Below are 11,153 nucleotides of genomic sequence, written 5' to 3'. Positions count from 1 at the left end.
ATAGGTCAATTATTACAAAGCTCTATCAAATCAATGTAAAAGTTGATCTGTCTAGTTATCAAATATGTCCACGATGCATAAACTAGAATCCAATTGGCCACAATCAATTAGTTGAGATTTAAGAAAAAATAAACTCATCTACTGTTAAGAATGTCTCAATATCAATAATTTTGTCACCTTTAGTATCAGTATTCTTAAATGACTGAGCAAAGCAAATTTACTAGATCTAAAGAATTTTAAAAATCCTCTTTGCAGAACAAATGTTTGTCATGCAAATACCCACAATCTACAAAAGACAAAGTTAATTTTAAATGATTAGCCCCTTTAAATAAAGCTGTGATAGGCTAATTATTTACAATCACCTAGGCATGATTAACAGAATCTTGTCCAGATCTGCTCATCAATGCCAAGTGCTAAGAACTGGGGGTGGAAGGCAGAAGGAACCTTCTTTAAGCCCACAAGATTGTAAGAAAGGGAGACCTGAAAAACCAAAGAATGAGTTTGGAATGACAGAGGAAAAACTTCAGGAAGATGAATGTCAGCTGACAGAGCCAGTCTCTGGATAAAATTTTATTAAGTACTTTAACACAGACCACTGCAAAATTGTTGGCTGCAGATGGATACAAATGAAACAGCATTGAGAAAATTTGGAGATGATATAAAAATAAAACATTAATAAACTAACAATATGCATCTGAGACAAAGAACAAGGGAAGTGTTAAATAGTTCAAGATGGGTAGAAAATATCATAGGGAAAGATTAAGACAAGGAGAGCATGCTAAAAGCTTACTCAGGAGAGGCTAGTGCAAAACTACTATGTATATGTAGAATAAGGATTGAATCAGCTAGAATATGGATAAGGGTCAACACAAGCATTTACTAATAACTGCTGGGGACTCTAAGAAAAGAAAGAACGGGCAGTCTTCAGGCTCAAAACAACTAGAGGAGAAAGATAAAGCTACTGTGAAAGGCTTTATCTAATAGATGCCAAGGAAGAAAAGGATACTAGGCACCTTCTAACCAGATGCCTGGGAAGGCACAAAAGCTTCTCTTAAATTACTTTGATAGTACCACATCTGCCAATGTTCAAACCCTTTGCATCAAAGTGTTAATCCAGTGAATCAATCACTGGCAACTTTCACACAGGACCAGCAAGTCTGATGGCAACAAAAATGCACTCCATGCTGCTAATTCTGTTATGGGAAGGAAGATTTTGAATGTTGAGAAGCTGGAGTGGCAGGAGAAAGGTAGAAAGCATGCATCAAACTAGCTGGGCTTTCAGTACCACCAGGATTCTTGAGAGACTCATGGAGGTACTACTAAGGAATGCTTACTAGATGGCATAAAAAGCTGGATCAGAGCCAAGTGGTGAGGAGGTTTCCAGTGTTTACGAAGTATTTTATACAAATTCTCCGGTTTTACAAAAGAAGGAAAATTCCAACTACCACGAACCATCTCACAACAGATGGATCTTAACAGACACCATTGATTTCCCTCCAAAACAATTTTTTTATTCCCAAATCCTAAGGTTTCACATAACCTTGAAACATGCTTATCAAAATCTTAAAACACTTACCACATTCATTGAATTTGTCTTTTAGCATTTTCCATGTAAAGTCAAATGGGAGCTGAAGATGAAAACAAACAAACAAAAAAAAAAACACCACACTGTCAATTAAGAGACTACAGTTATGTAGACCATAAAAAAAAATCTCAAAATGTTTCAATAAAATAATTTCCAACATTAAAAATATTGCTTATTAGAGAGAAGCCAATATGGCACTGATTTTAAGGTTAAAAGATTTTTGATTAAACATGAAAACAGTCCAGTGAGCTACTTTAGTTAATATTCCTTTACTAACACTCCTGCAAAAGGAAGGAGTGGGGAGGAAGGAGGTTTCCTTTTATTGGCAATCTTTAAGCAGAGGATGAATGATCCCTTGTCAGACATGAGTTGCATTATTTGGTCAATGAAGTGTCTTTTAATACTACAATTACAAAAATTCCCTTGCTGATTCTTGTGTCAGAAGTATTTGCTGAAAAATAACTATTTGGACATGTATACTTATATTGTATTTAATTTATACTTTAACATATTTAACATGTAGTGATCAACCATCTGGGGGAGGAGAGGAAAAATTGTAACAAAAGGTTTGGCAATTGTCAATGCTATAAAATTACCCATGCATGTAACTTGTAAATAAAAAGCTGTAATAATAAAAATAATAAAAAAAAAAAGTCAAACTACCAAAAAAAAAAAAAAAAGTATTGAAGTGAATGACTAAGAAAGAAAAGCAAAACATGCTGCCACTTAGTCTGAGAGTTTATTATTTAAACACACCCACATCAACTAACTTCACAAATCAGTTACAAGCTTGGCTGTAGATTATTTGGGAGGATAGAATAGAGGATAGCTATCACTGTTATACTGCTAAATCTCCCCATGGAGCAGTGTGCCCATGAATCTGATCAAGAGTGTCAAGGGCTAATGAGAAAAAACTAGAGCTTACTAGATTCCTATTTCCTTAGGGAATAGGCAGGAAACAAAGCACAAAAAGAGCACTTATCTGATTCTTGTGAAGGTTAATTAGAACAATTTTAATATAGTTGAAAATGAAAGTCTTTAAATAGATGAAATATTTATAGCAGTTTTTTTTTTTTTTTTTTTTTTTTTAAAGGCAGACCTCCTACCAATTGGGGAATCACTAAACAAATTGTACACAAACTGTGTAAGCAAATGATACTGGAAATTTTTGCTGTAGGAATGGCTGTATCTAACATCACCATTACTGTACTATAAGAAATGTTCCACTAATAGAAGGGAAAATTAACATGAAATTTGCTGATGTAAAATTAAGTGAAAAGAATCAGGAAAACATATACAATGTAAATGGAAAAAGCAAATCAAAACTGTAAGTCAAGAAATCAAAATTAAAATGACCTCAAAGATAGGAGAATGAATCACACCTCCCTTTCTTCTTTGCAAGGATGGAAGCCACACAAAACCTCACTAGTTCAAAAATTATCTATAGGATTTTTAAAAATCCTTTTTCCCAATGAAATTACAAGGTTCTATAAAGAATCTCAAATTGTTTTTCAAGTTAGCACAACCTTTATCCCTGACACAATGCCTACCAGAGAAAATACTTTGTAGAACTACTTAATTTAATTCATTGTGCCAGTCTGATGATGAATTCTAGGATGTTAGAGAAGACAGGAATTTGTGAACTTGACTTAATCACTGATTTCATTTTAATATCAGTTGGTCCAGATGTAGTTCATATAGTAATATAAGCATTACACCTAAAAGTAAATTTGATTGATTGAAAAATATTCAGATTTAACATACATTACTAAAAATCGGTTATGTCTCGATTGCATGATACTGGATTACAGAAAGTTTCCTGAATTTTTGACTTGAAAAATATAAGGCAAGAGTAGGGAGAAAAAAAAGTAGACTTACGTTTCTCACAAATATCTGGCAGGCTTTTCGAGCAACCCCAGGCACGTGGCCACCAGCACCTCCAAAAGACCCTGCAAAACTGCCTCCAAAATTTCCCCTATCCATTTCCATAGCTCGGTCAAAGCTACCTCCCATGGCAAGTCCCATGCGCTCCATTCCTGAACCTAGGGCTGGTCCCATAGTGGGACCCATTCTCTCTATGTTATTGGCACCCATACGGTCCAATCCCATGCGCTCTATGTTATTGGCACCCATACGGTCCAATCCCATACGCTCCATGTTATTGGCACCCATACGGTCCAAACCAGTAGACATTCGATCCATAACTGGGCCCATGCGATCTATGCCAGTTCCCATGCCAGCAGGCACCATACGATCCATACTTAGACCCATGCGATCCATGGTGGTGCCCATGCGATCCACACCTGATCCCATCCTCTCTATAGTTGAGCCAACACGGTCTATAGGAGCAGCCATTCTCTCAATACCAAAACCCATGCCAGCCCCCATTCTTTCTACACCTGAACCTATCCTATCCATAGTTTGGCCCATCCTTTCAATGCTTGTAGTCATGTGGTCTATGCCAAGGGGACCCATTCGTTCTATTCCTGACCCCATTCTCTCTACAGTTGACCCCATACGATCCATGACAAGGCCCATTCTCTCCATCTCAGACCCTACTCTATCCATCCCATGGCCTAGGCCAGAACCCATTCTTTCCATCCCAGCACCACCTATGCGGTCAATCCCAGGGCCCATCCTCTCGATTCCTGGTACACTGCCACCACCACCACCTAAAACAAGAAAAAACAGGGCTAAGTATTAGGGGTTTTGGAGTGGCGAATGAAGGGATACTCTATCTACCCTGTTTTTAAAAGGAAAGTGATAAAACTGTGGCTTCCTTGGGAAAAAACGTAGGAAACAGGAGCAGAGAAGAGAGATGTTTAACGATCCCAAATCACTCCATAACAAAGGAAGGCGAACTAACCAACTTTCAATTTATCAAATAAAATCCCTCTTTTAAGGTCTCTTGATTTAAGAGATCCAATTTGTTACTCTGCTAGTGCTAAATATTTTTTGACAAGTTGGAAAGACAATTTTAAGACTAAAGTATCCAATATTGATAAAGTAAATCTGTTTTTGTTCAATTGCTTTTTAGTTATGTCCGACTCTTCATAAACTAATTTGGGGTTTTCTTGGCAAAGATAATACAGTGGTTTGCCATTTCTTTTTCCAGTTCATTTTATAGATGAGGAAATTGAGGCAACAAAATTAAGTGACTTGCTTAGGGTCATACAGCCAGTATGAGGTCTGGTTTGAAACCAGGAAGATGAATCTTCCTTATGCCAGGCCTCACTAGTATTATGCATCTCACTGCACAATAATGCAGATAAATTAAATTCAACTCTACACTTTGGAACAACCCTTCCTTTATCTCCTACACCCCTGGCTGATTCCCTTACCATAATTAAATGATCAGATGTTGGCAGGGAGTCCAAAAGACGGGAATCTGGTTTAAAAATAAATCATACATTGCTTCTGTGCTAAGAGTTCATATTTTCAAAAACATGTTATTCAACCAATTTGAGAATTAAATTTAAAAGGTTTATCACCAATGGCCTTCTAAATCAATTAGAAATATGGGAATTGAGAATGCAGTGTCATTTAGGGCATTAAAGGCCAAAAAAAAAAAAAACAGTTAAAAAAAACTTTTCCCTAAGATCTTAAAATTGCCCATGGTAAGAGTACACTAAAATTAAATGGAAACTAAATAGGATTCCTGTATTACAGACACCAATGAAAAATGACAATAGTGATTAATATAAGTAAAAGAAGGTTAAATAAACTACATGTTTTTATAACATGTTAGGGAAAAAAACAAAACACCTTGCAGTACCTTAGTAATTTTAGAATACTCAAAACTAAGGGGGCACACAATTAGAAGTCTTAAATTATTATGCTAACAGACTGCTTTCCAAACCTATTCTAAAAGCTTGTTTTAACTGATAAGATTCAAATGGTTTCTTACCCATTCCCCTGCCAAGAGGTTCTCCAAAACTTCGAGCCATTCCCATCTCATTCCGTGCAAAGTCTCTCTCAAATCCTCCACCCATTCCTCGATCCATTTCTGTGGAAAGATCACCTTAGGAGTTAGAAACTTCCTAGCCTAAGTTTGAGGCATACCCCAAAGATTATTTCCTCCATAAGCAATTCTCTTTCTCATCCTTATTTCTTGAATAGTTTCTCCAGAGAGGCTCACAACATTTCATGAATACCTCTCCAATGTATAGGAATTCTTGTCCACTTAAGAAATATTCCAAAGGCAGAGAAGGCGAATTTGTTTTAATTGACATCTAGTCAGCAACCCAATCCCAATCTTCTGAATAAATATCTGATGGCTCACCCACTAAAAGGGTAGACATGGCAGAAAGGAAAGAATCTGGGACTTCAACCTTCATCATTTATAAAAAGAGGATAACAATGCATTATTCTGCTTCCTTTAGAGAGATGTTTCAAGGACCAATGGAAATAATGGACATAAAACACTCCCTGACTGCCAATCACTAGCTCTTACTGAGAGCTGCAATTTTAGATTATTCCCTCTCTGAAGCAGCAGGCCATCGATGAATTAACACAACTCTAAATGAGCCTATCTTTTTTTCCCATCTGAGATTTGGAAACTTTTCAGCCAATACAGAAGCTGGCATTAGAGTACCTGTTACAACAAGATTTGACATACAATCCTGTCCTTATTTACAATCAGGTTGACTTTAATCAGCTGGCCATTCTCTTAGCACAGAGTAGTAATATACTATTATACTTATATTATAATAATACTATCAACTTAGCCACTCAGTCTGGGAATTATAACTTAACCATTTCATCTTCTATTTGGCTTAAATTTTCATTAGCCTAGTTATCTACCTAAATTTATAGGTGAATTCTAAAGTCACTGACTAAAGAGGAATCACACATCAATTACAGCTGTATTAAAATATAAATAATATGTATATTGGCAATATTTCATATTGAAAGGTTCACAACTTGGCATTTATTCTGCTGCATTTGCTTTGCAGACATACACATTCCTATTTCAACTCTCTAAACCTTTACTGGTTAATAAAGACATTAAAAAACAAACAAACAAACAAAAAAAACACCCCACACCACTTTCATCTCAGTCTTTCTTCCTTTGTAGAACCTTTTATGATATTTTCAATGGCTTTGTCTTTCAAAACTCTTAAATAAAAACCATACTGTCTTTCATATGCTAAAAAATGGTGGCAGCTAACCTTTAGAGAGTACTTTACAGACATTATCTTATTAATCCTAAGCACTAGAAAATATAAATATTACCACCATTTTAGAGATGGATAAATTGAAATTCAGTGAAGTCAAGAAATTCTGCCAGGTCACACAACTGAGAAGCATTAATTTAGATAAGCTTTTATGACCCACTCCAAACCCAGGCACCCTGACAGTCTATTTGAGTTAAAAATTCACTATCAGCTCTAAAAGTTGGATTGAAAGGAATTTTTAAAAGTCACATACTCTGCTACTTCCACATTCCAGAAAACAAGAACTTCACTGGTGGCAATTTTTTTTCACATTGGCTTGAGAAGAATAGATCTACTTATTCTCAGATCTACTTTTTGAAGCCCTTAAGTAGTTAATCATGTTTTAATTATCATGGAATAATTATGTTTTAGGGAAGATAACTCTCTCTATATGAATTTATCATCCGAATGAAAATGGAGTTTTGTTGAAGTTTTTTTCACATTGCAGTTACACTTTACATACAGCTTTTAAAAGAACTTAAAACTATTGGCTGAAATTTAACCACAAGGCATTTTTTTCTGTTTAAGACAATCATCTGAAAGCTTTATAATTGGTTGGGGAATTTCTGTTAAGCCTGGAAAACCAAAGACAGCACCTAAAATAAATATACATTGCACTTCCTGATTTAGAAAATCTAGTACATATCTATGTTTACAAAGCCTTTGTTGGTTTAGCGGCAGAGTGGAAGTGGAAAGTGGTTTTACTAATAGTTCTTTTGGGGGAAAATATTGCTTTGCACCAAGCTGGGTCTTCCATCTCAAAACAGAAGACTGGAGTCTAAATACTATAGCAACCAGATCCTCACCACTCATTCGGCCCATGTTCATGCCAGATCCAAACCGACCCATGTTTTCCATGCCGCCACCACCAAAGGGGCCCTCCATGCCTGAAATTAAAATGAAACCTTTAATCTCACTGCTAGGGAGCCATTGACACTAATTGGGGAAAACGACACTTTCATATGCTTCCAGCTGGGAATTGACCAGCACGGTGTTTGCGCCTTTGGAAACAAGTATGTTACCTACCGTACGGGTTCTCATACCACAGGTATAAGGGGGCCTGCTGAACTAATGTCAGGGGGAAAAGGTAGTTCTTAGACTCAAACTCAAAAGTTCACAGAGGGTGCTAAGATTGAGCTAGGGAGGGAAGATAAAAGATCACACAAATACTGGTTATATTAAGAATTTCTTACCTCCCATTTTGTTTATTCCAAATCCCATGCCTTCCATTCCCATTCCTTAAAAAGAAAAATTCAATGCAAACAAACTATATCAAAGTAGTAAATGATGCATCTTAGTTGAACAGTAACAGTGTAACAAAAAGGAAAATGCCATTCTCAATACCACCTCACATTTGTATAGTCTTTTGTTACAAAGTACTTTCACATTCAATTTTCCACAACCCATTTATTAGCCACTTTTATAAGCAAGGAGAATAAGTGACTAGAATTAATACTATCTAGACGTCTTCTTTGTCCCCAAAACTACAACTCTTTCTACAACACATCACAAAAAATTGGCTTCATCAAATGGATAAAGAAAGTATCATTAAGCCCATCTAATTTTTGCAGATCCCAATTTTGTTATCCAACACATTGGCTATTCCTTCTAAATTCCATATCATTCGCACAATTGATATGTTGCTTTTGTGTCTTCACTCAAAGCACTGCCAAGACTACAAACATAGGGAGGAGCTCCTTTATCTACTGTACCATGGTGGTTAAACAACTGGGAAGAGGGAAGGGTGTGAGAATTTTCAAATTTGATGTCCCAGACTGATAAAAATTCAAGACCAGAGGCGAAATTATACAGCCAATGCTACAAGAGTGATACTACTCCAATATACACAAACGGTATATTTGTTCTATTTTAAGTTCATTTATAAAATACATCTTTTTAAGTGCTTATAAAACTGAATGAGAGACTAAGAAAATAAGAAAATGGAGAAGACCAAAAAAGTTTTAAAACCAAACCATTTATAATATCGTTAACATCTCAATTATGAGACATCATGGGGGACTAGGATTACAAAACCCAATGAAATTATTTCACACATTAATTTTCCAGATTACTAAAGTTTAGCCCTTTGCAATCTATTGAATTTCTTTCAACAATGTATCACATACTTTTCTATTAAAAGCAGAATATACTAAACATTTCTTTGATAAACTAGTCATGACCACCAAGGCTCAAAAGTTACTGGTATTCATAGGGTATCTGTTTTAACACTAAAGGGCACACTATCCTTCAGGTTTTGACTTTTTATGATTTTTATTTTTATCTCGGTGGCCAATAATTTCTTTTTATAAGCCGTGTGCCGACCTTTTAAGGGAAGGCCTTGAGATCAAAATCACCAAATGGTTCATATACACATCAGCTAACTGATTTGAATAAAAAAAAAAATACTTGTGTTTCTTATAGCTTTGTTTGTTTTAGGAGGGTTTCCTTACCAATGAACCTCTCTCTGATAACATGGAAATTCAGGCAATTATACAGGGTTCAAATCAAGGAATTCAGGCCTGGCTCTCTATCAACATATGACCTATATAACACAATGTACTTTCTCAACTTCTTCATCTATCAAATGGAAGAAATAACTAAATGACCAATTCTACAAGGAAAAGGTCCATTTTATCTTTTGTATTTTTATTTGGCAGGCATTAGAATCAATCACATGTACTAGAAGCTTTTAATAAGTTGGTAGTAATGGGTGAACTGTTCTTACCTGCAGGTCCTATGTTGCCCATTCCTATGCCCTTGTTTAGATGATTAGCATCAATGGGCTGTCCTCCTGGTCCTAGTCCCATGCCAATACCACCAAGTCCATCTGGAGAAAGACAGTTACACCACAAGCATGAATTTTCATATGTATTAAAACTCCAGGAACAAATCCAGTTTATTACCTAATAATACCAGTCACAGTTCTTATCTCAAATTGCTAAGTATAGGAATCTTCAAAACATATTTATAGGTATATTTTGGGGAAAATTATTCAAAATTCCTTTTTTGTTCCCTTGTTCAGAATAGCGAACCTAGAATTATCAAGTATCCATGTGTATATAATCTATTATTTGTCTATAACATAGCTTTGCACTCCATTTCAGAACTAAAGAGTAAACAATTCATAATTACATATTAAGAAAATGTAAAGCCAATTACTAGTGCTCCAGGAGTCTCTACCTAGACCATTCTCTTCCTCCAACTCAAACCTAAGGATGAAGTACCTACATTGGAAACTTATAAATGTTATTTATGTTATAAATATATGCCTGGATGTCAGAACACCATAAACTTCTATGAGCTAACCTAGAGGAAGTTAGTCATCTTAAGATTCTATGGAAAGGCCACCCAAATGAACAAAGAATGCACTAATTACACTGGCCAACTAACAATACTGACAGTCAATGGTCACATAGACTACCTGATGTGAAAGATAATACAAAGGAACGGCAATGCAATTCTTTCTCCAAAAATAGTTAACTAGAAAGAATTATTACCAAGTAAAATGAACCTAGGTTATATTTATAGCTAAGCAGGCTTCAGATGCCTATCAGTACACACCATTGGGTTGTAGGACTGTCCAATGTTGTGCTCTATTTTGCATAGTATCTTAGCATTGAAACCAAGTCCAATTAGGCTAAGAATAAGGGAAAAAATTCTAGAAAGAATATTCAATGGAAAGATCCATTGTGGGAACCAATCTGGTTACTAGTAGCCTAGCTGCTTCTTTTATTTTTAATCAAGTTGCACAAAGAGTTAATCTCTATGGTTTCTTGGTCCCAAATCACACAGGACTCTAGACTCAAGTCAACACCTGGAAATGGACTTGGGGAGGCAATAAAGCAGCCTATGAAAACAGGAGAACACAAGATTAATGAGCTCCCTGGGACCAAAATCCCATTATTAAGTCAAACACCACATTCTACAGCAGCTGAGGTTGAAAATGAGTCAGCTTCTATATTCACAAATAGTTTCCAAAGAAACCATTTCCAAAGAAAATTATATTTATTTCCTGTAACTTTGGAACTCAAGTTAAGCATTTCATTAGGGAAGGAATAAAAGGTTTTTTTAAAAAACATAAATCCATGAGGCAAGCAGCTGAAGTATCAAATCTTCATTAGGCATATGAGGCAATTAAGTTCTAATAGGATAAGTGAATGGTCCTTTATCATTAACTTTCAAACCTAACATTCCTAACAATAATCCATCCAATCTGATCATTTCTTTCCTATACCATTAAGTGTTTGAAGCAAGATTTCAACTCAGATTTTTGTGCTTCAAGGCCCAGTGCTCTATTCACTAATTGACATTAGTGGCAAGACAAGAGACAATATTTATTTATGGATGTTCAC

The 11,153-nt window shown here is 35.7% G+C and overlaps 1 protein-coding gene across 6 annotated transcripts in view; it reads right to left on the bottom strand.

Moving 5' to 3' along the window:
- Positions 1–11,153, bottom strand: part of HNRNPM (heterogeneous nuclear ribonucleoprotein M) — a 37,915-nt gene that overhangs the window by 838 nt on the left and 25,924 nt on the right. For 4 of the 6 annotated variants that reach the window (XM_012542278.3, XM_003760873.3, XM_012542280.3 and 1 more), the window contains 6 exons: positions 9,527–9,628; positions 7,995–8,039; positions 7,608–7,688; positions 5,493–5,591; positions 3,464–4,257; positions 1,577–1,628 (listed from right to left, as the gene is read on the bottom strand). In XM_012542278.3, coding sequence (XP_012397732.1) covers positions 1,577–1,628; positions 3,464–4,257; positions 5,493–5,591; positions 7,608–7,688; positions 7,995–8,039; positions 9,527–9,628 — 1,173 coding nt within the window. The remainder of the gene's footprint in view (positions 1–1,576; positions 1,629–3,463; positions 4,258–5,492; positions 5,592–7,607; positions 7,689–7,994; positions 8,040–9,526; positions 9,629–11,153) is intronic. The other 2 variants (XM_012542279.3, XM_031948305.1) reach the window with 2 other exon arrangements.

Source organism: Sarcophilus harrisii, chromosome 1, assembly GCF_902635505.1.
Source record: "Sarcophilus harrisii chromosome 1, mSarHar1.11, whole genome shotgun sequence".
NCBI lineage: Eukaryota > Metazoa > Chordata > Mammalia > Dasyuromorphia > Dasyuridae > Sarcophilus > Sarcophilus harrisii.
The sequence above is the reverse complement of the archived record's forward strand: the minus strand, read 5'-3'. Positions and strand labels throughout refer to the sequence as shown.